Source organism: Anolis carolinensis, unplaced genomic scaffold (assembly GCF_035594765.1).
Source record: "Anolis carolinensis isolate JA03-04 unplaced genomic scaffold, rAnoCar3.1.pri scaffold_10, whole genome shotgun sequence".
Classification (NCBI taxonomy): Eukaryota; Metazoa; Chordata; class Lepidosauria; order Squamata; family Dactyloidae; genus Anolis; species Anolis carolinensis.
Genome location: NW_026943821.1, coordinates 1,375,575 through 1,403,104, shown reverse-complemented (window position 1 = coordinate 1,403,104; position 27,530 = coordinate 1,375,575). Strand labels below are relative to the sequence as shown.

General features: G+C 39.3%; 2 protein-coding genes across 4 annotated transcripts in view; one reads left to right on the top strand and one right to left on the bottom strand.

The window, feature by feature from the left end:
- Positions 1-27,320, bottom strand: part of LOC134293735 (carcinoembryonic antigen-related cell adhesion molecule 4-like) — a 37,022-nt gene extending 9,702 nt beyond the window's left edge. The window contains exon 1 of the mRNA XM_062962259.1: positions 27,068-27,320. Within this exon, the coding sequence (XP_062818329.1) occupies positions 27,068-27,182 (115 nt within the window). The 5' untranslated portion in view covers positions 27,183-27,320. The remainder of the gene's footprint in view (positions 1-27,067) is intronic.
- LOC103281274 (uncharacterized) lies at positions 3,572-21,677 on the top strand. Of its 3 annotated transcripts, none has more exons than XM_062962260.1 (7): positions 3,572-3,695; positions 7,863-8,201; positions 14,141-14,285; positions 17,280-17,327; positions 17,456-17,497; positions 20,100-20,156; positions 21,443-21,677. In XM_062962260.1, the coding sequence occupies exons 1-7, from the start codon at positions 3,641-3,643 to the stop codon at positions 21,444-21,446; spliced, it is 690 nt and encodes a 229-aa protein (XP_062818330.1). In that variant the 5' UTR covers positions 3,572-3,640; the 3' UTR covers positions 21,447-21,677. The 3 variants fall into 3 exon arrangements, with proteins under 3 accessions (XP_062818330.1, XP_008120720.1, XP_062818331.1); XM_008122513.3 differs by having other exon boundaries at positions 7,821-8,201; XM_062962261.1 differs by having other exon boundaries at positions 3,573-3,695; positions 7,826-8,201.
- Positions 27,321-27,530: the final 210 nt, after the last annotated feature.

The following is a 27,530-nucleotide window of genomic DNA, read 5'->3' as shown; positions in this document are numbered from 1 at the left end:
TAGAGGCATGGATGAGGGGTTGTGCTGTCAATTTTCGAGGTTGTGGGGTGTTTACTTTTGTTGTTTTGTCCGCTGCCGTGATGCCATCACTCTTTTATATATATAGATATATATATATATATATCCAATTTTTTTACACACACACACACATATATATATATGTACAGACTCTACTGTATATATATTAATGTGCTTGTGCATTCATTCATAGGATATCTTATGTAATCTGTTCTTATTTTATGTATTTACTCTCTCTCTCTCTCTCTCTCTCTCCATATATATATATATATATATATATACACACACAGTAGAGTCTCACTTATCCAAGCCTCGCTTATCCAAGCTTCTGGATTATCCAAGCCATTTTTGTAGTCAATGTTTTCAATACATCGTGATATTTTGGTGCTAAATTCGTAAATACAGTAATTACAACATAACATTACTGCATATTGAACTACTTTTTCTGTCAAATTTGTTGTATAACATGAAGTTTTGGTGCTTAATTTGTAAAATCATAACTTAATTAGATGTTTAATAGGCTTTTCCTTAATCCCTCCTTATTATCCAACATATTCGCTTATCCAACATTCTGCTGGCCCGTTTATGTTGGATAAGTGAGACTCTACTGTATATATATATATACCCAATTTTTTTTACACACACACACACACACACACATATATATACACATACATACAGTACTCACTTATCCAACATAAACGGGTCGGCAGAATGTTGGATAAGCGAATATGTTGGATAATAAGGAGGCATTAAGGAAAAGCATATTAAACATCAAATTAGGTTATGATTTTACAAATTAAGCACCAAAACATCATGTTATACAACAAATTTGACAGAAAAGTAGTTCAATACGCAGTAATGCTATGTAGTAATTACTGTATTTACGAATTTACCACCAAAATATCACAATGTATTGAAAACATTGACTACAAAAATGCATTGGATAATCCAGAATGTTGGATAAGTGAGACTCTACTGTATATATATTAATGTACTTGTGCATTCATTCATAGGATGGTAAACCTATGACATGCGTGTCAGCACTGACACGCCTAGCCATTTTTGATGACACGCGTCCGCATGCCGAGAATGACATTTCAAAACTAACAAAAGAAACAGATTGACAGATGAAGTTAGTAACGCTTGCTTGGCCATAAAGTGTACAAAATACCAGCCTTCAATTGAAGATTTAGCCAATTAAATTCAGCAACAAAAAAGTCATTAACAGGCAGGTTAGTTAAAGATTTCCGTCTCCTCCTCACTTATCTTAGTTCACGGCACCCCACACAAGTTAAATCATATCAAGACCGACAAAAGAAACTGACTGACGGATAGACAAAGAAGTCACGAAGCAGGTAAGTTAAATAGTTTTTGGTTTATTAAATAAAGCTATATATTACAATTATACAGTTTTGTTATTTAAACTATACCTATTGCGAAATTATGTTTTTTTCTCGAAGAGTTATGCTGTTTGACGCCACTTGAACTGCCCTGGCTCAGTGCCATGGCATCATGACATTTGCACAAAGTTCTGCAAAGAACTGAAAGTGTTTGGGGAAAATGGTCAGCACCATGGAGAGCTCAAGGCCAGCCTCTATATCTACTGCAATGCTGAGCAAAAACAAAGGGTCCAGCAGCCAATTCCGCCCACATTCCGGCTCCGGTCCAAGGAAAATATATCAAGTATGTTGTTCTTCTCTCAGGTCTGTCCGCTGGCGTTTCTTCTAGCTTGGATGTGGGCCCAGCCTTTCCTTAAAAATATGGAAAAATTCCCACCAGACTTGGTCAGGGCTGGAGATCTAAGGGCACCGTCTCCAAACCACTTTTCTCCTTTATTAGTGGAGCTAACTCAGGTTCTCCCTCTTTCCTTTGCTCCTTCCTTTTCCCTCTTTGCTCCTTATCTGTCTCCTTCCTTCCTCTTTTTCTCTCCATTCTTCCTTCTTTCAGTTCCTCCTTCCTTCTGTGACCAAAATACGAATTTATTATGTGTGAGTATAAATGGAAGGTGAATGAATGAGAGTTAGTAAATTTGAAGACACCAGTCTGTAGACTAAGGTCCACAATGGCTAACTACCTTCCCTCTCTCCCTGACTTCTCTCTTTCCTTCCTTCTTTCAGTTCCTCCTTCCTTCCATCTCTCTTCCTCCTTCCTTCCTCCCATCCATCCTTTCCCCTTCCTCTTCCCTTCCCTCTCTCCCTGACTTCTCTCTTTCCTTCCTTCTTTTGGTTCTTCCTTCCTTACATATCTCTTTCCCTGCCTTCTTTGTTCCCCTATTTCTTTCCTTTCTTACCTCCTTCCCCCTTTCTCTTCTTTCTCCTTCCTTCCTTCCTTCCTTCCTTCCTTCCTTCCGTCCTTCCTTCCTTCCTTCCTTCCTTCTTTTGGTTCTTCCTTCCTTACATATCTCTTTCCCTGCCTTTTTTGTTCCCCTATTTCTTTCCTTTCTTACCTCCTTCCCCCTTTCTCTTCTTTCTCCTTCCTTCCTTCCTTCCTTCCTTCCTTCCTTCCTTCCTTCCTTCCTTCCTTCCTTCCTTCCTTCCTTCCTTCCTTCCTTCTTTTGGTTCTTCCTTCCTTACATATCTCTTTCCCTGCCTTTTTTGTTCCCCTATTTCTTTCCTTTCTTACCTCCTTCCCCCTTTCTCTTCTTTCTCCTTCCTTCCTTCCTTCCTTCCTTCCTTCCTTCCTTCCTTCCTTCCTTCCTTCCTTCCTTCCTTCCTTCCTTCTTTTGGTTCTTCCTTCCTTACATATCTCTTTCCCTGCCTTTTTTGTTCCCCTATTTCTTTCCTTTCTTACCTCCTTCCCCCTTTCTCTTCTTTCTCCTTCCTTCCTTCCTTCCTTCCTTCCTCTTTCCTTCCCTCTCTCCCCTACTTTTCTCCTTCCTTCCTTCTTCCAGTTCTTCCTTCCTTTCATCCCTCTTTTCCTTCCTTTTTCCTTCCCTCTCTCACCTTCCTTCCTTTTCCTTTCAGTTCCTCCATCCTTCCATCCTTTTCCCTTCCTCATTCCTTCCCTTTCTCCCTGACTTCTCTCTTTCCTTCCTTCTTTCGGTTCCTTACATATCTCTTTCCCTGCCTTCTTCCTTCCCCCTTTCTCTCCTTTCTCCTATCCTTCTCTATCTTTCTCCTTCCTTCCTTCCTTCCTTCCTTCCTTCCTTCCTTTTCCCTCCCTCTTTCCTTCCCTCCCTCCCTTACTTTTCTCCTTCCTTCCTTCTTTCCTTTCATCTTTCCTTCTCCTACTCCTTCCCTCCCTCTCCTCTTTTCCTCTTCTGTCCCTTCTCTCTCTTCCTTCCCTGGAGAGCTCTTATGAACTTTGGGCCCAATCCTGGAGCCAGGGACACTGGGGGCACCCAGGACCCCCCCCCCCGCCTCGGCCGCCGCCCTGTCCTGAGGGAGAGAATGCCCACCTTGGAGGAATCTTCCGCCTCACAATGGCCGAGCCCTTTGCTTTGTGATGTCTTCCTAGAAAGGCTCGTGACGGGTGGACATCCATCAGTGTGGGGTCCTAGGCCGGCGGGGTTGAGGTGGGCTGGGCTGACCCAAGACGGGGTCCCCGTGAGCATCAAGCCGGGCACAGAAGACCCAGCATGCCCAAGGCTTGACCCATCACTCAAATTGTTACTGACATCATGTGGGCACTGAGCAGCGGCTGCGGGACATCTTGGCTGAGCCTCTTCCTAGCCGGTGAGAGATTGGGGTTCAATGGGGTGTGTGATACAAATATACCATTTATACTCGAAGATAAGCCAAGTTTTTCAGTCCTTATTCATGAGCTGAAAAAGCCTCCCCCAGCTTATAATCGCGTCAAGGTCAAGGCCGGCAACAGAACCTGCAGGCTGTGATCTATTTCTCTCTTCTCCTCCCTTATCAGTGTGTTTTCTTTTGCAAAGCCTCCCACGCTCTTAATCAAGGGAATGTTTTGAGAAGAGAAAGACACCCTTGCAAGTCTAGAAGAAGAATATATATATATATATATACCCATTAATCTTATGAAAATATTTTCTCCTGAAATATTTCTTAAACTCTCCTACAGATATATAGGCACTAACACCTTTTGCCATCTCTATGTACATTTATATGTGTATCTTATCTATAGACATTAATTTCATATATGAATTTTCCCCTCATATGTTTGCAGGTCTTTGCAAATCCTTTATACATATAGATCCATGTACCTGTGTATCTGTAGCCATACATATACATTATTTTTATATATGAATTTCCCCACATATGTTTGCAGGTCTTTGCAAATCCTTTATACATATAGATCCATGTACCTGTGTATCTGTAGCCATACATATACATTATTTTATATATGAATTTCCCCACATATGTTTGCAGGTCTTTGCAAATCCTTTATACATATAGATCCATGTACCTGTGTATCTGTAGCCATACATATACATTATTTTTATATATGAATTTCCCCACATATGTTTGCAGGTCTTTGCAAATCCTTTATACATATAGATCCATGTACCTGTGTATCTGTAGCCATACATATACATTATTTTTATATATGAATTTCCCCACATATGTTTGCAGGTCTTTGCAAATCCTTTATACATATAGATCCATGTACCTGTGTATCTGTAGCCATACATATACATTATTTTTATATATGAATTTCCCCACATATGTTTGCAGGTCTTTGCAAATCCTTTATACATATAGATCCATGTACCTGTGTATCTGTAGCCATACATATACATTATTTTTATATATGAATTTACCCTCATATGTTTGCAGGTCTTTGCAAATCCTTTATACATATAGATCCATGTACCTGTGTATCTGTAGCCATACATATACATTATTTTTGTATATGAATTTACCCTCATATGTTTGCAAGTCTTTGCAAATATCTATATAAATGTCTGGATAGATATGAATATATTCTTACCTACCTATATATAGGGCTTGCAAATATTACAGGGGGGAAATGAACACACAAATATATATAGATATGTAAATACAGTAATTACTACATAGCATTACTGCATATTGAACTACTTTTTCTGTCAAATTTGTTGTATAACATGATGTTTTGGTGCTTAATTTGTAATATCATAACCTAATTTGATGTTTAATAGGCTTTTCCTTAATGCCTCCTTATTATCCAACATATTCGCTTATCCAACTTTCTGCTGGCCCGTTTATGTTGGATAAGTGAGACTCTACTGTATTGTGATATGCTAATAATATATATTATTATACGTACATACAACTTGTAAGGCGCTCTGACTCCCCTTCGAGGTGAGAGAGGGTGGGGTCTAAATGTAGTAAATAAAAAAAATATTGTTGTTGGGGATTTTTTGCACTACAAATAAGACATGTGCAGTGTGCATAGGAATTTGTTCGTATTTTTTTTTTCAAATGATAATTCGGCCCCTCAAGAGTCTGAGGGACCATGAACTGGCCCTCCACTTAAAAAGTTTGAGGACCCCTGAATTATATGATGAAATATGGGTACGTGTTCTACCCTGTTTACAACTTGGGATACAATTGGTTTGTGTGTGTGGATAATGGGATATGACTATGCTAGAAAGATTCCTAGAAAGCCCAAGTGTCCCATACTATAGCAAATGTCCAGCGAAGTCACAACTCACTTATGTCATATTTTTTTATGGTAAAGGCGGCCAGCATGTGCCTTCAGCAATTCAAGTTTTTAATGCTAAGATCTTGCCACAAATGTTATATGGAGCACAAATGTGTGCATTCAAAAGTGTCAAGGCTTTAGAAGCTGTTCAGACAAAATTTTTAAGAAGCGTCCTTAGTCTCCCAAGCTGTGTGCCTAATGTAATCTTGCTACTAGAGACGGGTCAGATCTCTGTCGAGTCTCGGATCTGGATATATAAACTAAACTTTTGGTTAAAACTGATGTTTATCCCTAAAGGCAGGGGTCCTCAAACTTTTTAATTCGAGGGCCGGTCCACCATCCTTCAGACTGTGGAGGGGCCGAATTATCATTTGAAAAAAAAAAAACGAACAAATTCCTATGCACACTGCACATGTCTTATTTGTAGTACAAAACAACAACAACAATGAAAGAAAAATACAATATTTAAAAATGAAAACTATTTTAACCAACATAAATCTATCAGGATTTCAATGGAAAGTGTGGACCTGCTTCTGGCCAATGAGATAGTCAAGTTAATTAGGATTGTTGTTGTTGTTGTTGCTATTGTTGTTGTTGATGTTGTTGTGTGCCTTCAAGTCATTTCAGACTTTGGGTGAGCCTGAGTCTAAAATTATTCCTTTATTTATTTACTACATTTATATCCCACCCTTCTCACCCCAAAGGGGACTCAGAGCAGCTGTATGTATATACAATATATTATATTATTAGCATAGCACAATATTAGCATTATATATTACTATACATTGAACTATACCACTATACTGTGATATTATATCTATATATATAAAAGGGTAATGAAATTTGGGCCTAGAAATAAACAACAAAACTAAATGCCCCAGAACCATGAAACTTCACAACAGAACCCAACGGCCTTGTCACTAGGTTCCTACCATGAAACCGAAACTCCAGAACCGAACCAGGACCTGCAAAACCCCAAAAACCAGGAAAAGTGAACAGCGAGGCTATTCAGTGCCATTCCAATAGGCCACAGCAACGCGTGGCAGGGCACAGCTAGTGTAATATATAACACTAGTTGTGCCTGGCCACGCGTTGCTGTGGCAAAGTGGTGGTGGTATTGGTTAAAAATTGTTGTGTAATTTTTATTTGATGTTATTTGCATTTTTAAATTAATTTTATTGTAAGTTATATTTTTATTTATTATATTTTATTATTTTCTTGTATTATTTTTAGTTATTTTCTGTTATTATAGTATTTTATTGTATTAATTTTTTAGTGTTTTTTATTATTATTATTATTATTTGGGTTGCTAGGAGACCAAGTTGGAGGAGCTTAGCCTTCTAACTGGCAGCAATTGGATAAAAGCAATTATTCCTCTCCCTCTAATTAGGACTTTATTTTTCTTTTCTTTTTGTTGTATCAACCTAGAGGCGTGGATGATGGGTTATGTTGTCAAATTTCGAGGTTGGGGGGCCTGTAGTTTTGTTGTTTTGTGTGTCGCCGTGATGCCATCACTCTTTTATATATATAGATTACAAAATATAGAAAGCATGGCACATTGCCTGTTGTGGGTTTTGGCCTTTTTTGGTGTTGTGATTGTGTTTTTTGTGTGATTGTGTGGTATCTTACTGGAGGCAGGGATGATGTATTGTGTTGCCAATTTTAGAGTTTGGGGGATGTTGGGTTTTGTTGTTTTGTGAGTTGCCGTGATGCCAAAAGCCTTTTATAACTATAGATATAATTTAATATTATTAAATGGTATTATTATTAGTATTATATTGTATAACATTATAATATTTTATCAATATTATATGTATATATAATATATTATATTATTAAAACTGATATAAAAATATTATATTATAAAATGGAGGGCGGGGGCCAGGTAAATGACCTTGGAGGGCCGCATCCGGCCCCCGGGCCTTAGTTTGGGGACCCCTGGCCTAGAGCATCGTGGATGGAGGACGATTAAGAATTAATTAAATGATGATGATGATGATGATGATTTTAGCATATAAATGTTTTATCTCATTTTAACTACCACATTCAATACTGTGTTTTAACCTTGTTCTTCACTGTGTTTCTTAATATCTAATTGCATATGTTTCTATGCTATTCTGATGCTTGTCCATTTTATGTTGCTGGTCATCGACCGTAATAAATAAATATATGCTAGAAAGATAATACAGAACGTTGGCTTCTCCAACCAGCCCAGATCTTGATTTCGTGCTTCTTTGTGGCTCACTCGCAAGATCCCAAAACCGTGAACATCAGCCTGACACCCTACCCGAAGACCCCAACGGTCAGAGCCTCGGTTACAATCTACCCAGAGAATACAACGCGGGACGTGACCTCCTGCCTGTGGCTCAGGAGTAAAAATGACGAAGACCTTTGGATCATCTTGAACATGTTCAAGCCCATCGAGAAGGTCCTGAGGGGAGCTGCCTATAATGGGAGGCAGTTCTTTAGGAACAACTGTGGCCTGCTCATCACCAGGCTGGAAATGGAGGACATGGCAGTCTACAAGTTCATCAGGAACACCACCAGTGAGACTGAGACTGGATCAATATTCCTGTGGATCCAGCAAGAAGGTTTGGTGGTTTGGGGGCGTCTACATGGCCAAATGGAAGCGCTTTTTCCTCTTTTTTTATATTATTACTAGCTGTGCCCGGCCACGCGTTGCTGTGGCAAAGTGGTGGTGGTATTGGTTAAAAATTGTTGTGTAATTTTTATTTGACATTATTGTAAGTTATATTTTTATTTATTATATTTTATTATTTTCTTGTATTATTTTTAGTTATTTTCTGTTATTATAGTATTTTATTGTATTATTTTTTTTAGTGTTTTTTATTATTTTTTATTGGGTTGCTAGGAGACCAAGTTGGAGGGGCTTAGCCTTCTAACTGGCAGCAATTGGATAAAAGCAATTATTCCTCTCTCTCTAATTAGGACTTTATTTTTCTTTTCTTTTTGTTGTATCAACATAGAGGCGTGGATGATGGGTTGTGTTGTCAAATTTCGAGGTTGGGGGGCCTGTAGTTTTGTTGTTTTGTGGGTCGCCGTGATGCCATCACTCTTTTATATATATAGATTTCTTCACATGTACAGTAGTAGGACTGTGCAAAATTGCTGTTAGTCCCCATAAATCTTACCAAATTATAATAATAATAATTTTATTTTTATACCCCACCACCATCTCCCCAGAGGGACTCGGGGCAGCTCAAAGATATAAAACAAGCATACAATGGTATCAAATACAAAAAACACACAAATAAAATTAAAAGGCATAAAATAAAATCACAGTCATTATAAAACACATGATAAAACACAACAATAAAATCATACAAGGGGACTTGGAGCGGTTCACATGGGGACCAAGCCCGATCAACATATAAAACAATACGACAACAGCATATACAGTAGAGTCTCACTTATCCAACACTCACTTATCCAACGTTCTGGATTATCCAACGAATTTTTGTAGTCAATGATTTCAATACATCGTGATATTTTGGTGCTAAATTCGTAAATACAGTCATTACAACATAGCATTACTGCGTATCGAACTACTTTTTCTACCAAATTTGTTGTTTAACATGATGTTTTGGTGCTTAATTTGTAAAATCATAACCTAGTTTGATCTTTAATAGGCTTCTCCTTAATCTCTCCTTATTATCCAACATATTCGCTTATCCAACATTCTGCCGGCCCGTTTATGTTGGATAAGTGAGACTCTACTGTATACTGTTTATACTCGAGTATAAGCCTAGTTTTTCAGCCCTTCCCTCAAGACCGAAAAAGCCTCCCCTGGCTCATACTCGGGTGAGGGTCCTGGTTGGCTTATATTTGGGTCAGTGTATACTCGAAAATATATGGTACATTTATTATTTTTCTCTATTATTGTTGCTACTATTACATTTATTTTACTTAAATTGGTTAAATTCAAACTTACAAGGTGATATCCGACACCGAGACATGGCCTGTGCCAAAGACTTAAGAATCGAAACTTACCCAATATGTTTTCATTTGGAATTTTTAAACCTCAAGAGCCTCCCAAAGTCAGTTTCATTTTCAGTGCAAGGAAGCAAAGCAAAGCCAAAAAGGCTGCCTTTCCTTTTTAAATGAATGGCCTTTCGCCACGAGGAGAGGAAAGCAGAAAGGAGAAAGCAGAGTTCAGTGGGAAAGAGGCTGAGAAAGCACAGGATTCTGGGAAATGTAGTCTGGGAAGGCGAGGGGCCCTGTGGCAGAGAATGCAAAAGGCCCTGCCCTGAACTACATTTCCCAGAATTCTGCTCAGCATCAGAAGGACCAATCGGGAGAGAGAGAGAGATGGGGCCAGAGTTCCAGTGAAGGGTTGAATCTGCAAAGAGGAGGAAGGACGGAGACTTCTAGTAAGAAGATCCCTGGGCTGGGCAGGGAAGACATCCCTAAACTGAACTTCTTTTGGTTAAAGACATTCAGGGAAATAGCTGTTGTGGCTTTATAAATATTTTTTTTCTCAAAACTTAAAGAAATTCCCTAAAATCAGTAGATGTAACATTGTAGAAAGTTTCACCCAAATAGCTGTAAAAACGAAGGAGCCCCTGAAGTTTCCCCACTTGCGCAATTTCTAGAACGGAAAAGGAACGAGGTTTTGTTACACTCATTATAGTAACGAAATTTTCACTAACGGCAATAGAATAGCCCCCTAGTTTTGTAATGAGTTCCATAGAATCATAACATTATAGAATCACTAGCTTTGCCCGGCCACGCGTTGCTGTGGCTTATGGGAATCCTTTGTTGGCCAGGTGGAATAGCAGTGAATAGCCTTGCAGTCTCAAAGCCTGTCTGTTTTCTGGAGTAGCTGGAGCTTTTTGTTGTATGAACGTAGAGGCATGGATGAGGGGTTGTGCTGCTAAGTTTGGTGTTTCTGGGATGTGAAGTTTTCTTGTTTTGTTCTAGGCTGAAATTTCATTACCCTTTTATATATATAGATAGAGTGGGAAGAGATCTCATGGGCCCTCCAGTCCAACCCCATTCTGCCACGAAGCAGGAAAATCACATTCAAAGCTCCCCGACAGATGGTCATCCAGCCTCTGCTTAAAGGCCTCTGTAAAGATCTATGACCGGCTGAGGCTCTTTCAGGCAGGGGGAAAAACCTTTTAGATCCCACCGCTGCCACCAATTTGTAACATGGCAACCACCAATTGGCAAGGAGGTGCCTCCTATTTCAGCAATGCGCAACCACCAAAGACTCAGGGAGGAGACCTTTTACTTTTTTTTCTTTCTTCTTCTTCACTTTAGATGGTAGCGTAACTTAGTTTAGAATATATGTGACAGAGGCTTGGATGTTGAAGGAACAATAACAAGTTTATTCAGGCACAAGCTTAATGGTTACAATAACTTCTCTTCTTGTTTGAGGCACTTAGATTAACAGTTGCAATAACAGAATGAGGCGATTCAAACTTCCTAAAATGTCACTTCTTTCTCCACTGCTTTAACCTGCAGTCATCCTGTGAACTTCAGTCACAGACTATCTGTTCCTTATCTGGAAACAGACTACCTTAAAATAAGCCACCAAACTTATTTTAAAACTTGACTCAAAAATTAAACATTTGAGTCTCCCTGATTCTCCAACTGAGTGAGAATCAGCCTTCCCTGTGTCTCAACAGAACACAGACTCTAAAATCAATCTTCCCTATGGTTCTCTGACCACAGACTGACTGAGTTTCTTTTCAAACTCTCTTCTGCCAAATGACAGTTGGCTCCGCCCACGTTTCTATGGCAACCACTCATGAGAGCAGAGTAACTGAAATACTGACTCTTTTAAAACACAGTTAAACATGACTTTTAAAACTCAATTAAACATGACATCTGTAAACTAAAATAAAAACACACTTCTTTACAGCCTCCAAAGAAGGAGCCTCCACCACATTCCAGGGCAGCTCCTCATAGGGCTTGTTCTCCAGACCTTTGATCTTTTTATTTTTCCCCCAATATTTTTATTTTGAAGTTTATAAGCAACTTAAACATTTCTTATTACAGTAAAGATTGTCTTTTCTCAATGTAATAAAATACATACACGACATCTTGACCCCAATCTACCAGGGTAATGGGGGAGGAAAGGTGGGTATCAAGAAGATGGGAAACTGGGAGGAAATATGTGACCTTGACACACAGAGTGAGTAACAATATTGAACAGGAAAAGAAAAGAAAAAATAGCAATAAAGAAAAAAATCAAAAGAAAGAAAAAAACCCGACAGCATCAACACCAAACACACATACAAAAAAAAAGCCCAAAATTTGCATGTATACAGTTCCTATAATGTCCTTATTACTTCCAGAGCTCTGGATATTGTCCTTTTTTTCCATCTTCATTTCTTTTGGTTTTCTAGTTACACATATTTAACTACCTTTATATTATTTTCCTGACATTAATTCCAGTTGTGTCCGACTGCACACTGAAGTGGATTATATGACAGTGTGGAGTCAAGATAATCCAGTTCAAAGCAGATAATATAAGATTCTAAATGGGTTATATAGCTGTGTGGAAGGGCCTTGAGTCTACACTGCCATATAAACCAGTTAAAATCTGATAATCTGTATTTTATAGGCAATGGGGAAGAGGCCTAAGTGAGGCCTAACTCTGCCTGTCCCCTGGGCTGAGTGGGTTGCTAGGAGACCCAGTGGGTGGAGCTTAGCCTTCTAACTGGCAGCAATTGGATAAAAACAATGATTCCTCTCCCTCTAATTAGGATTTTATTTTTATTTTCTTTTTGTTGTATGAACGTAGAGGCATGGATGAGGGGCTGTGCTGCCAAGTTTAATGTTTCTGGGATGTGTAGTTTTTGTTGTTTTGTCCTAGGCCGAAATTTCATTACCCTTTTATATATATAGATTATTTTTCTCTTTTTGTAAGTATTCTTTCATAGGTTTCCAATCCGTTTTATGGTTTGATGCTCTATCCTGTGTTTGTTTTTGTGTTAGTAAGTCCATATTCATCACGTTCATTACTTTGTTGAGCCATTTCTCCATACTGGGTATTTCTTCTGATTTCATTAGTTGTGCCAGCCTTTAATCTTTTTAGTCACTCTCCAAGATCTTTTTCGCATGTCCAGCTGTCGAGCCAGGCATTGTCCCCCGTTCTGTATCTTTGCCTTCCATTTTTTCTGCCAAAGTGAAGTATCTAGCATTTGTCCCTGTTGAACTACATTTTGTGAGTTCTGGCCAATCATCAATCATTTTTTTCATAGTTGTAGGAAATAGCACCTTTTTGCATTTCTTCCAGGGCTGTTGCAGATTCTGCAGCACCCTGATAGTTAACCATTAGCAAAGTTTGTAGTCAGCTCAGCAAAGTCTTTGCTGCTGTAGGCTTGCAAAGTATCTTTTTGTTCTGGAGACCACCCCTTTTCCTGAGGAAAAAGGCTCCAATTTGGGAAGCCTTTTGCCTTCTAAACAGAAGAGAAAAGAACTCAGATGTGCTTGTGTGATCAAGCCAGGCCAACTCAGTCAAGTCATCGTAAGTACTAACCTCTGCCTTTAAAACTGGTACTGAGTTTGGATAGGGAAAGACCTGCCCTTTCTAAAAATAGTAACTCAGCACTGGGGCAGAGAATATCTCAGGATTTCTCTGCCATTGGAAGAAGCTCCAACTACTTCGTCTCCAAGCTAGCTTTGAGCTTAGATAGGGAAAGATCTGCTCTTTCTAAATATAGCAGCTCAGGGCTAAGGTAGAGAGCATCTCAGGATCTCTTCGCCTTTGGAGGAAGTTAGCCCAGCAGCTAAAGGGAAAAGCAAGAAAGGATCGTCTGCGAGGTTTAAAAGTTGACTACTTGTATTTGTAACCTCAACAATTTGTGCCAAGTCTGCCAAGGACTTTGAGGAAAAAAATCTTGTTTGATTGTTCAACTTGAAGTAACTTTGGTTACTGGGATTCCTGAGTTTCAAAGTAAGGCCCCCGCAGTTCACCCGGGCAAAGAAAGAAGCACATCTTAAAGCTCTAAAAGGTGCCTGGGTGTGACAGCATAATGACCACATTCTTTTCAAAGTGTTTGCAGACCATGTCCTTAATGATCTTTTCCAGAATCTTTCCTGGTATTGATGTTGGGCTAACCAGACATTGGTAACTGTTTGTGTCATCCTTCCTTCCCTTCTTGAAGATCGGGACCACATCTGCCCTCCTCCCATCCCGTTCTCCAAGAATTCTGAAAAGTAATTGCCAGTGGTTTTGAAACATGTTTTTCTTCGATCACACAGCCCTAATATATATATATATTGTATTTTGTAAAAAAAAAAAAAAAAAAAAAGGTCTAAGTGAAGTTCAACCAACCAGAGTAATTCCTTCTAGATTGCAGACTTCTGTGTCCTGCATCCAGAAAGGGGATGATGGGAGTTACAGTCTTTTTTTTAAAAAAAATCCCCTACGTTTCCGAGGCTTATGGCAGCAAAGCATTCCAGTTGGTGGAAGCAGAGCTCTTAGGTAAAGATATAGGGTGGGTAACATGTCCCATTGTCCTATGGCAATCTGAATGGTGTTTCCTTGTGTTCCCAGTGGTCACTACTACTCCAGGTCCGAAAGTACCACAGCGAAGAGTCATCACTGTGGGCACCATGGCGGGCATCATCGTCGGCTGCCTGATCGGGTCCATCTTAGTTGTAGGCGTGATCACGTACCACACCATGAAACAATCAGAAAGGTAATATTAATTTAATCTCTTGTTCTTTATTTCCAATGGATCCATCATCTTTTGGGGGAGGAACTCAAGACGTAAAAGTAAATTGTTATCCTAACAGGATACACATGGATTAGTACAATGTTATGGAAAAGGTGAGATAGATACGCCCTCCTTCGAAATGTTTCATAGCCCTGGCCTCAGTTTCCTTTCATTCTTCTTCTTCTTCTTATTATTATTATTATTATTATTATTATTATTATGCTTTTTTTCTTTTTAGAAGGCATACAAAGCGGCGAGTAATGGAAAAACAACACAATATATAATTTTAAGTCCAAAAACCATAAACATTAAAGGTGTTATTTTAAAATGTATAACTAAAACCTTCAAAAACATTAAATTGATTTAAAATGCACTACACCACACCAGACCCGCTTACTTGGCCTTAAAAACGTTGTTGTTGTTGTTGTTGTTGTTGTTGTTGTTGTTGTTGTTAATGTCTGTTAACTGTGAATCCTTGTGGCTGGATGCAGCGTACACCATAGTTAAAATACACATATAAGACCATTAAAATAGTAATAGCAATAATAATAATGATAATAATAACCTTGTTACGCGCATTATCTGAAAATACATCACACAGTCCTAGTGTTCGACTTGTGATTTTGTGATATGAAATCCAGCATATCTGTCTTGTTTGCTGTGTCATAATAAAATAATATAATAATAATAATAATAATAATAATAATAATAATAATAAATCACATAGTCCTAGACACTTGGGAAGTGTTCAACTTGTGATTTTGTGATACGAAATCCAGCATATCTATCTTGTTTGTTGTGTCATACAATATGGCTGGATGCAGGCTAGACCATAGTTAAAATACACATATAAGATCATTTAAATAATAATAATAATAATAATAATAATAATAATAATAACATTATTGCGCGCATTATCTGAAAATACATCACACAGTCCTAGTGTTTGGCTTGTGATTTTGTGATACGAAATCCAGCATATCTATCTTGTTTTTTGTGTCATACAATGTGGCTGGATGCAGGGTAGACCATAGTTAAAATACACATATAAGATCATTTAAATAGTAATAATAATAATAATAATAATAATAATAATAATAATAATTTCTATCCCTCTTTTATCTCTGGGCTGAGACACAAAGCAACACTCAACACATAAAGGCAAGGAATGAAGATTAAAACACATTCAAATAATACATACAAATAAATGTACATTTAAAATTCATGGTTCAAAATTAGAATGTGTATGCTTTCAATGACAAAAAAGAGACAAGTTATCACATAATGGGTCAACATATACATATTATTCTAGCATTTTAGGAAATCATCATCATTGGTATTACAATTACAAAGTGTGTGTATAATGCTCTCTATCTATATATCTGTTAGAGGTCACTGTTACCACAAGAGGTCAGTAGAGGGTTTCCACGAAGAGCTAAATCGGCGAAATGTGCTCCATCCCTGAGGGACAGAGAAAGTACTGCTTTGTTTTTCAGTCTGATGAGAGAACCACCCCTACAATCAAAACATTAACCATTAGTTTACTAATAAACACCATTACAAAATGCAAACCCAGGCAATGTTGGGCAATGTCTAGATCAGGGGTCCCCTAACTAAGGCCCGGGGGCCGGATGCGGCCCTCCAAGGTCATTTACCTGGCCCCCGCCCTCAGTTTTAATAATATAATATATTGTATATACATATAATATTGATAATAATGTTATGTTATACAATATAATACTAATAATAATACCATATAATAATATTAAATGTTATGTATTCCATCTATATATATATATAAAAGAGTGATGGCATCAGGGCAGCGGACAAAACAACAAAACTACAGGCCCCCCAACCTCGAAATTTGACAACACAACCCATCATTCATGGCTCTAGGTTGATACAACAAAAAGAAAAGAAAAATAAAGTCCTAATTACAGGGAGAGGAATAATAGTTTTTATCCAATTGCTGCCAGTTTGAAGGCTAAGCTCTACCCACTTGGTCTCCTAGCAACCTACTCAGCCCAGGGGACAGTCACAGTTAGGCCTCACTTAGGCCTCTTCCACAGATTATCAGATTTTAACTTGATTATATGGCAGTGTAGACTCAAGGCCCTTCCACACAGCTATATAACCCATTTAAAATCTTATATTATCTGCTTTTAACTGGATTATCTTGACTCCACACTGCCATATAATCCACTTCAGTGTGCATACTAAACATAAAGACAACCATACAACAGACATTCAATACCACCACTACCTCAACAATTTCTCACCAACACCACCAGACAACGCCACAGCAACGCGTGGCCGGGCACAGCTAGTATTATATAATAGTATAGTGGTATAGTTCAATATAGTAATATATAATGCTAATATTGTGCTGTGCTAATAATATAATATATTGTATGTACACACAGCTGCTCTGAGTCCCCTTCTGGGTGAGAAGGGTGGGATATAAGTGTAGTAAATAAATGCAGTAAATAAATAATTAATTTTAGACTTAGGCTCGGCCAAAGTCTGAAATGACTTGAAGGCACACAACAACAACAACAACAACAACAACAACAACAACAACAGTCCTAATTAACTTGACTATCTCATTGGCCAGTAGCAGGCCCACACTTTCCATTGAAATCCTGATAGGTTGATGTTGGTTAAAATTGTTTTCATTTTTAAATATTGTATTGTTCTTTTGTTGTTGTTGTTGCACTACAAATAAGACATGTGCAGTATGCATAGGAATTTGTTTATATATATTTTTTTCAAATGATAATTCGGCCCCTCAACAGTCTGAAGGATAGTGGACCGGCCCTCTGCTTCAAAAGTTTGAGGACCCCTGGTATAGATACTTCCGCTGGTATCTATATGAAACACACACAAAAAACCTACTTTTAGTTTGGTTAAATTAAGTTTTCTTTCAGGTATGGTTAAGGCGGACTTATCTCTAAATTCCCTTCTTTCTTTCCTTAGGACTAGCTGGGGTTCTGGAGAAGATAGAAGCCCTCATTCAACATCCAAGTAAGTACCAAACGAGATGGTAGCAATAGGAGCGTGGACATTGCCCTTAGAGAAAGCTAGACATTTCATTGGGATATGGTTAAGGTGGACTCATCTCTTAATTCCTTTCTTTCTTTCCTTGGGAATAGCTTGGGTTCGGCAGAAGGTAGAAGCCCTCATTCAGCATCCAAGTAAGTACCAAGCCAGTTGGAAACAATAGGAGTGTGGACATTTCTCTTTGGGAAAACTAGACTTTCCTTTGGGATACTGGGATTGCCAGGGAGAAATGAGGGATGGAATGTCGGAGATCCCAAAATCCTGCTTTTGCAAATTTAGACATAAATTCAAGAGAAGGCGGATCAAGCGGCACGAAGACAGAAGCAATATGAGATATGAAGACAGAAGTAATACAAGACAATAAGACAGAATTAATAGAAGTCATGAAGACAGAAGCAATGCGAGAGATGGCAAAAGCAACGTACAATATGGGCATGAAGACAAAAGTAATACAAAACATGAAAGCTAAAGTAATATCTCTATATATAAAAGGGTAATGAAATTTCGACCTAGGACAAAACAAGAAAACTACACATCCCAGAAACACTAAACTTGGCAGCACAACCCCTCATCCATGCCTCTACATTCACACAACAAAAAGAAAAGAAAAATAAAGTCCTAATTAGAGGGAGAGGAATAATCGTTTTTATCCAATTGCTGCCAGTTAGAAGGCTAAGCTCCGCCCACTTGGTCTCCTAGCAACCCACGCAGTCCAGGGGACCAGCAGAGTTAGGCCTCACTTAGGCCTCTTCCACACTTCCTATAAAATACAGATTATCTGATTTGAACTGGATTATATGGCAGTGTAGACTCAAGGCCCTTCCACACAGCTATATAACCCATTTATAATGGACTTAATGTCCCGGGAAAACCTTTACCCTTGACCTTAACTACCACCAATTCCTCAATACTTTATTTCCCATACCACCAGACTTTGCCACAGCAACGCGTGGCCGGGCACAGTTAGTAATACATAAAGATAATAGGAATACAAACTGTGATCATTAAGACAAAAGTAATATAACACGTAGGCATGAAGACAGAAGGAGTGCAAGACAGGATGGCAAAAGTAGTATAACTTATTAACATGAAGAAAAAAGTAATATAAAGCATGAGCGCAAAAACAGAAGTAATATAAATGATGTACATGAGGACAACTTTAATATTAAATATGGACATGAAGGCAGATTTAATACAAGATGTAAAGGCAAAAGTAATAGAGAAATCGCTTATTTAATGCTTAGACCATAGGCCTTTCACATACAGGACAAACAAATAAATACATAAAAACAAGATTATGAAATACAATATAAATACAATACGATTATTATTGGTGAAATACACAATTAAAATACGATATAAACTATTAAAATGCTACATAAATCAATGGCGAAATGCGCCCTCAAAATATAACTTTAAATACTATATGACATAGCTCTTGCAAAGTTAAAAAATAAATAAAATCCAGTATTATTAAAACAGCACCCGCACATGGCTGGAGACGAGCGCAGCCTCCATGTACCAGAAATGGAAAAGATTGGAAAAGCCTGTCGCATCTCAGGTTTTCGTCACCTTGCTAAAGACACCAGGCTGCACACAGAACGTTGTCTTTTGTAGATTATTAGAAAATAGGGAAAAGATAGTTCATAAAAGGTAAAAGAATCAGTTCCAAAAGATAATTACAAAAACAAGGCTGTAAGAACAAATCCATGGAAACATTAGGCATGAAACAAGGTCCTTAAAACAAAGCCAAAGTCCCAGAAACGAGAATACATCCAGGCTACAAGAAAATGCAGGGAAGCAGACTTGGTTCTTGATTCAAGAGAGGAAATTGCTTTGACAAAGATTTCCTTCTCAGCAGACTGTTTTAATGGCATGACATGAAGGCATTTCTTTGCCATTCGACCTCCCTCTTATTTGCTATTCTGAGACTTCTGTGCAACCCCCGAAATTCCAAACGACTAACCCGATCTAGAGAAACAGCTTCATCACTTTCAAGGCCACAGGGCTCGTTAGTGTTATCAGGCTGAGGCTGGGAGCTGCTCTCCCTTTCTGCTTCTTGCACCTGAAAACCATCATCAGTAACAACATCATTTCTTCCCGTGGGGAAGCCTCCCTGCTCCTCATCTCCCACAGCAGGAACACTCTGCACCTGAATCCCATAATTCCCATCAGAGTCATCTTGAAACGCATCCTGAATCTGAATCCCATCATCTTGAAACTGCATCCCAGAATCCTCATCAGAGTCACACAGAGGCTGAGTCACAACAAAGCCTTTACCTCTCTTTATGTATTGTCTGTCCTTGTTGATTGTATAACAGCATTGAATGTTGGCTGTATATGTGTTCTGTAATCTGCCCTGAGTCCTCCCAGGGAGAAAGAGTGGAATATAATTAAAGTATATTAATATAAACTATGGGCATGAAGACAGAAGAAAGAAGTAACAGAAAATGGGCATGAAGACAAAAATAATAGAAAATATGGACACCAAGTCAGAAGCAACACAAATTATCCGGACAAAGGCATATGATATAAAATCAAGGGCATGGGGACAAGTGTACTATGGGTTGCAAGGGACCCAATGTAGGGGAGAACCTTAAGGATCAGGACACAATAAAAGTGGATTCGCTGTTGCCATAGTAACAGATCCTGACTGAAGTGATGGAGGGGAGGATGGGATGGGAGGGAGGGGAACAGGTTTGGCCCCATTGATCACACTACAATCTGTCTTTTTAGACCTGGGAGCCAGCAGAGACTAAGCATTCATAACCTTGGACCTGTACCTGCACCCCAGTAAGTACTGGACCTGAAAGACTTGTTGCATGTATCAGAACCCATTGGGTTGTGAGATAGAAATGGAACAGCATTTCTGATCATAGAAGAAAATACTGTTTGATGAACATGTGGTATATTGATAGCACCTGGATAATTAATGACTGTAAATGTCATGATGCAATACCTAAGGGGTGTGGTAATGGCTGAGTCATTGTGTGAGGTAAGATGTATTGCAAAGGGGTTGCATCAGCCAATGTGACTGCAAAAGGGTTGCATCACCTAGTAATCATTGCAAAGGGGTTGTGTCAGCCACTGTCATCGCAAAAGAGTTGCATCAGCCGGTAATAATTCCAAACGGTTGTGTCAGCCATTGTCATTGCAAAGGGGTTACATCAACCAGTTCCCCTTATTAATGACCTATCAGCAGGTGGCTATAGAAGGAGGTGGAAAGAATCCATCTTTCTCTCTCCTGTGTGACTCAATGTGAGTATTTACCTATGTTGTATGTGACTCTCTGATTACTCTGGTTGTTTTCAAGTACAAGGAAAGTGGATCTGTGTATTCTGATTGTATATTTGTATATATTGCAATGGTGAAGATGAAAGTCTCTGGACATTTAGAATGAAAACCTGAATCTGTGAGTTTACTATATAGATAAGGTCTATATAGTAAGATAAGGTCAGATGCTGGCAGTTAGACTCTGTTAATAGACGGGGAGAAGCACGTTTTTCTGGGAAATGTCTTGTCTGTATTTTTGCTTCCTTCTGGGACACTTGATATCCAGCTTGCAGCAGTTCAGGGAGGTCGTAATTTGGAAACTCTAAGTCACTACATATACAAGCACATCTTATGACAAGGGTTATGGGCCCAGTATCTAACCAGGTGCATTGCCACTGCACAAGGGCTTGGATTGAATAACCCATAATCTTCATTGGTGGCCGGTGAGAAGCTGAATATCCTGTGTTTGGCTGAACTCCAGAATTTGGAGCACCACATGGGAGTGAATGTGTATTTATAAACCTCTTAACGTACAAGCACAACCCCTGACAAAGGTTATGGGCCCAGTATCCAGCCAGATGTGTGCAAGGGCTTGAATTGCATGGCCCATCGTTTCCAGTGATGGCCTGGGAGAAGGTGAATAGTCTCTGTTTGGCTGAACTCCGGAATTTGGAGCACCCCATGGGAGTGAATTTGTCTGTGCAGAGTGGTGGAAATAGGTTTACTTTAGGATTGCCATACATACAGTAACTGCAAAATAGTTTTTCCAAAAATAAGAATTAAATTGGAGATTGTTGTCTTTCCAGGTGAAATCAGCCCAGGTGTCTGACCTGCATCCCACCTGGAATCCACCTGGACCCCATGGACTTTCCTCCCGAGACCCTAAGAAGACGGAAAAGAAGACGAAATGCTCCATCTTCCAGGATCACCTCCCAAACGTCTTGACCATCCTTTGGACCCATCCAGGTCCCTTGTTGCCCGGAGAGAAAGACAAACCCATTATATATTCTCGGATGGAATAAAAACCTCCAGTGTCCACCACTTTGGCCTCCGCCGTGCTCCTTCCTCCAAGACGGTTGGATGAATATAGGTCTGGGTGCATCTTCCGTCTACTCTGTGGAATGAAAGCGGTTTGACTCCACTTGGATTGTCCTGTCTGTAGTAGTGCAAGATCTTCCACTTTCTCTATGAAAAACCACATCACGGCACATCCCAGGACTACATAGCATTGAGCCAGGGCAGTTCAAGTGGGATCAAACTGCATTAATTCTACCATGTAGATGCACCCCGTTGGTGGATCTGTGGCATCGGGAGCAGAGAATCCACTTTTGGTTTCCCCACGAATCCTTGAGGTTCTCCCGTGCATCGCATCCCTTGCAACCTCATTGCATCCTCCTCCATTCCCGTATGCTTTGTAATTTTGCTCTTCATGCTCTTGTTTGATACGTCTTTCATCTTCATGCCCTTATTTTATATTACACTTACCATCATGCCCTTATTTCCATTACATTTGTCTTCCTGCCCCTGTATTATATTCCGTTTATCATCTTGCCCTTATATTATATTACCTTTGTCTTCATGTCCTTACGATATATTTGTCTTCATCTATATATATAAAAGAGTGATGGAATCCCAGAGACCGACAAAACAACAAAACTAAACACCCCACAACCTCAAAAATTGACAGCACAACCCCTCATCCATGCCTCTAGGTTGATACAACAGGCAAGGTTAGGCCTCACTTAGGCCTCTTCGGCACTCTATAAAATACAGACACCACCGCCTTTATATTATACTAGCTTGGAGACCCGGCGATGCCCGGATTATTAGAAGAAGGCCTTGTTTGTTTTGGGATGTTAGGTCATATCACTGAAGTTTGGTCCAGATCTGTCATTAGCTGGTTCAGCGCTGTCTGGATAAGGGTGAACTACAACTCCCAGATTCCCAGGGCAATCACCCCCAAACCCTGCCATGTTGGGTCTGTGTGCCAAGTTTGGTCCAGATACGTCATTGGCTGGGTTCAGGGCTCTCTGGATAAGGGTGAACTACAACTCCCGGATCTGAGATCAGTCACCCCCAAACCAGGCCTGTATACACAGTTGGCCATGTTGCATCTGTGTGCCAAGTTTGTTCCGGATCTGACATCAGCTGAGTTCAGTGGTTTCTGGATGTAGTTGAACTACAACTCCCAAAACCAAGGTCCATTCCCCTAAACCCCTGCAGTATGTTCAGTTGGTCATTGGGCTTCTCTGTGCCAAGTATGGTCCCAGTCCATGGTTGGTGAGGGTCACAGTTTCTCTGGATGTAGGAGAACTATAACTCCCAAACTCAAGGTTCATTCCCATTAACTTCTGCAGTATGTTGAGTTGGTCATGGGGCTTCTCTGTGCCAAGTTTGGTCCTAGTCCATTGTTGGTGAGGGTCACAGTATCAGTGTAGGTTCAGCAAGTCCCATTATCCATGGCAAGATTGGTCCAGATCCATCGATGGTTGGGTTCACAGTGCTCTCTGGATGCAGGTCAAGTACAACTCTTGTCAATCATGGTGAATTTTCCCCAAATCTCTTGTTCAGCTGCTGATAAATTCCTTTGTTAACTGTGTGCCACAGGAAAGAGTAGGAAAGGGTTAAGGGAGAGGCAGTGGGTGGGGTTATGCAAATTAAGTAACCCTGGAATGTCCATTCTGGAGGAAAAACAGAACAGCTTCCAACTTTTCCAAAGAAGGTTTATATATATCTGTGGAAAGTCCAGAGTGTGAGAAGAACCCTTTGTCAGTTGGAAAGCCAGTTTCCAATTTTTCCAACTGACAAAGAGTTCTTCTCACACCCTGGACTTTCCACAGATATATATAAACCTTCCTTGCTTAGTTTCTCCATACCTCACAACCTCTGAGGATGCCTGCCATAGATGTGGGTGAAACGTCAGGAGAGAATACTTCTGGAACATGGCCAGACAGCCCGGAAATCATACAACAACCCTGTGATCCCGGCCATGAAAGCCTTCGGCAACACAGCAAAGGTATTTGCTGGCTGTTGTTGCCTGATTGACTTTGCAATTGCAAGGACACTTAATTGCTAATCAAGCTTCCTAATTGCAACGTTCAGTTTCCCATCATGACTTTTGTAGGTGGTTATACCTCAAAGTAGAGCCACCAGAGCCAGAATGAACTATTATTATTATTATTATTATTATTATTATTATTATTATTATTATTATTATTATTATTATTATTCATGACACAGCAAACAAGATAGATATGCTGGATTTCGTATCACAGAATCACAAGTCGAACACTTCCCAAGTGTCTAGGACTGTGTGTTGTATTTTCTGATGATGTGTGCAGATCCCAGTCGGGTGGCCTTTTGCAGTTGGCAGATCGTGATTTTGTCAATGTCTATTGTTTCCAAATGCCAACTGAGATCTTTTGGCATGGCACCCAATGTGCCCATCACCACCGGGACCACCTGCACTGGTTTCTGCCAGAGTCTTTGAAGTTCAATCTTGAGGTCCTGATAGCAGCTGAGTTTTTCCTGTTGTTTTTTGTCAATGTGATTGTCACCTGGGATGGCAACATCAGTGATCCAAACCTTTTTCTTTTTAATTATTATTATTATTATCATCATCATCATCATCATTATTATCATGATGATTTATTTGCACTCTCAGCACTTTGACCTAGATTCTCTGAACCTAATCCATGATTTTAACATTTTATCTTGTATGTGGTTTTTATGACTTGTTTTTATGTTTGATTATTGGTTTCATTGGGGTTTTTTGTCTTGTTTTTATTGTTCTGTTCGGGCTTGGCCCCATGTAAGCCGCTCCGAGTCCCTTTGGGGAGATGGGGAGGGGTATAAGAATAAAATAATAATAATAATAATAATAATAATAATAATAATAATAATAATTATTATTATTATTATTATTATTATTATTATTATTATTATTATCATCATCATCATCATCATCATTATTTCTTCTATCCTGCCCAATTCTGGTTAAGATATGGTCCTTGTCTAGGCGGTGATATTGATAAGGATCTTATGGAAGATGGAATCAATCAAGAGTCTTGAGATCTTTGCAGAAGAAGAATGCAACTTATTTATTTGGACCAGACAAACAAGGGCATGCCCTCCCCACAAATGAAATAAAGCCTTCAATGTCATTCCTCTACCTTGGCGAATTTGTCATATTCTGTTTTCTGTGGGTGCATCTACACTGTAGAGTTATTGCAGTTTGACGCCACTTGAACTGCCCTGGCTCAGTGCCATGGCATCATGGCATTTGTACAGAGTTCTGCAAAAAACTGAAAGTGTTTGGGGGAAATGTTCAGCACCATGGAGAGCTCAAGGCCAGCATTCACTGCAATGCTGGGCAAAAACAAAGGGTCCAGCAGCCAATTCCGCCCACATTCCGGCTCCGGTCCAAGGAAAATATATCAAGTATGTTGTTCAAAAGAAACAGATTGACAGAAGAAGTTAGTAGCCCTTGCTTGGGCTTGAACTGTACAAAATACCAGCCTTCAATTGAAGATTTACCCAATTAAATTCAGCAACAAAAAAGTCATTAACAGGCAGGTTAGTTAAAGATTTCTGCCTCCTCCTCACTTATCTTAGTTCACAGCACCCCACACAAGTTAAATCATATCAAGACCAACAAAAGAAACTGACAGATGGACAAAGAAGTCACTAAGCAGGTAATAGAAAATAAGCCGAGTTTTTCAGCCCTTATTTATGAGCTGAAAAAGCCTCCCCCAGCTTATAATCGGGTCAAGGCTGGCACCGGAGTTTGCAGGCTACTGCTTGCAATATGTGATCTATTTCTCTCTTCTCCTCCCTTATCAGTGTGTTTTCTTTTGCAAAGCCTCCCTCGCTCTTAATCAAAGGAATGTTTTGAAAAGAGAAAGACGCCCTTGCAAGTCAGGAAGAAGAAAAATATAAATTCATTAATCTTATGAAAGCATTTTTCCCTGAAATATTTGTTAAACTCTCCTACAGATATATAGGCATTCACCCTTTGCAAGCTTTTGCAATCTCTATGTACCTTTATATGTGTATCTATCTATATACATTAATTTTATATATGAATTTTCCCCTCATATGTTTGCAGGTCTTTGCAAATCTTTTATACATATAAATCCATGGAGCTTTGCATCTCTAGCCATACATATACATTATTTTTATATATGAATTTACCCTCATATGTTGCAAGTCTCTGCAAATAACTATATAAAGAGAGATGTCTGGAGAGACATGAATATATTCTTACCTACCTATATATAGGGCTTGCAAATATTATAGGGGGAAATGAACACACAAATATATATAGACATGTCTAGATATATATATATATATATATATATATATATATATATATATATATATATGGTTTAAAATATTGTTGGGGAAATACACACACACAGAGAGGGGATTTGCAAATGTTTCAGGGGGAAATGCATATGTGAAATTAGTATCTATAATTATAGATCTATATCTAGCTCTGCATTGTTTATATAAGCATTGAATGTTTGCCTGTTACTATGTTGGAAGCCGACCTGAGTCCCCATGGGGAGATAGGGTGGGATCCAAATGAAGTTTTGTTGTTGTTGTTGTTGTTGTTGTTGTTGTTATAAGGTTATTGTTGATACCATATTGTTTTTGTTGCCCCTACTTTTCCACTTATAGGGCTAGTTTATTGTTTTTCTTTGAAATACGGTAAATATTCAAAAACATTTAACCTACTGATGCCTCAATCAATGAAATTTTATTGGTATCTATTTTTATTTTGAAATTTACCCGCAGCTGCTACATTTCCCACCCTCGGCTTATACTCGAGTCAATAAGTTATCCCAGTTTTTTGTGGTAAAATTAGGTGCCTCAGCTTATATTCGGGTCGGCTTATACTCGAGTATATATGGTAAATAGTTTTTGGTTTATTAAATACAGCTATATATTATACAGTTTTGTTATTTAAACCATAAATATTGCAAAATTATGTTTTTTTTCTCTCTCGAAGTGACACACCACCCAAGTCATGCTAGGTTTTTTTACTGAATTTTGACAACCAAGCGCAAAAGGTTGCCCATCACTGAACTAGGGACTAGGCGTTCTCAAATGCTACTGAAAATGTTGTTTGCTCTATTGAATCAGGAGAGTTGGTCTTGGACTGAGATAGTCATCTTAGCCTTCTTATATTAAGACATCAAGTTCATCTCATTCACCTGGTTCATTGGCCATCCTCTGCATTCAGTTGCTTATTGACTCGCAGCAACCCCATGGCTTTTGTAGGATTCTAAACACATTCCTGAAACAAACTAGTCATTTTCAAACCCTAGCTTAAAGCACCAAACTGTGGCAATTGATTTATAGACATCCCTAATATATATCCATCCCGAATTCTTTTTCCCACTCTCTAAAGAACCCCGAATTCTCACCTGTTAGAAGCAACACCAACCAGGATCTTCCATGCTTCAAAGGAGACTTGGCCTTCAGGCATCTTTGGCAGAAAGCCCTTGCCACTTTGGGTGTTAGTGGGTATCCCTGGTGCATGTTGGGAGGTGATCTATGGGGTCAGCCAGGCATCGGGATTCCCTAAAGGGACGTTGTTACCAGTCTTGGGGACCCCAATCTGTGCCCCCTTGCTTGCCATCTGTCCCCTCCATAGGTCTCTCCTCCTTAGGGTGCCCCATTGCAGGTGGGCACCTGCATTCCCAGGTAACCAAAGGGATGTCATAAAGCAGAGCAGTGACTCATGCTGGACTGGGGCAAAAGCCTCACCTTTGGAGACAAGGGAGTTGTAGGTGATTAAGTGATTCCCAATCGCCTTTGACTGATGGCAACTCTATGGATAAGAGGACCCCCAAGTCCCTTTGTTATCAACAGCCCCACTGTCATGCC

Coding starts and splice junctions, on each gene's coding strand:
- LOC103281274 (XM_008122513.3), top strand. CDS start 3,641: ATGTGGGCACTGAGCAGCGGCTGCGGGACATCTTGGCTGAGCCTCTTC. Junction 3,696..7,820: donor GCTGAGCCTCTTCCTAGCCG/GTGAGAGATTGG, acceptor TTCTCCAACCAG/CCCAGATCTTGATTTCGTGC. Junction 8,202..14,140: donor CCTGTGGATCCAGCAAGAAG/GTTTGGTGGTTT, acceptor TTGTGTTCCCAG/TGGTCACTACTACTCCAGGT.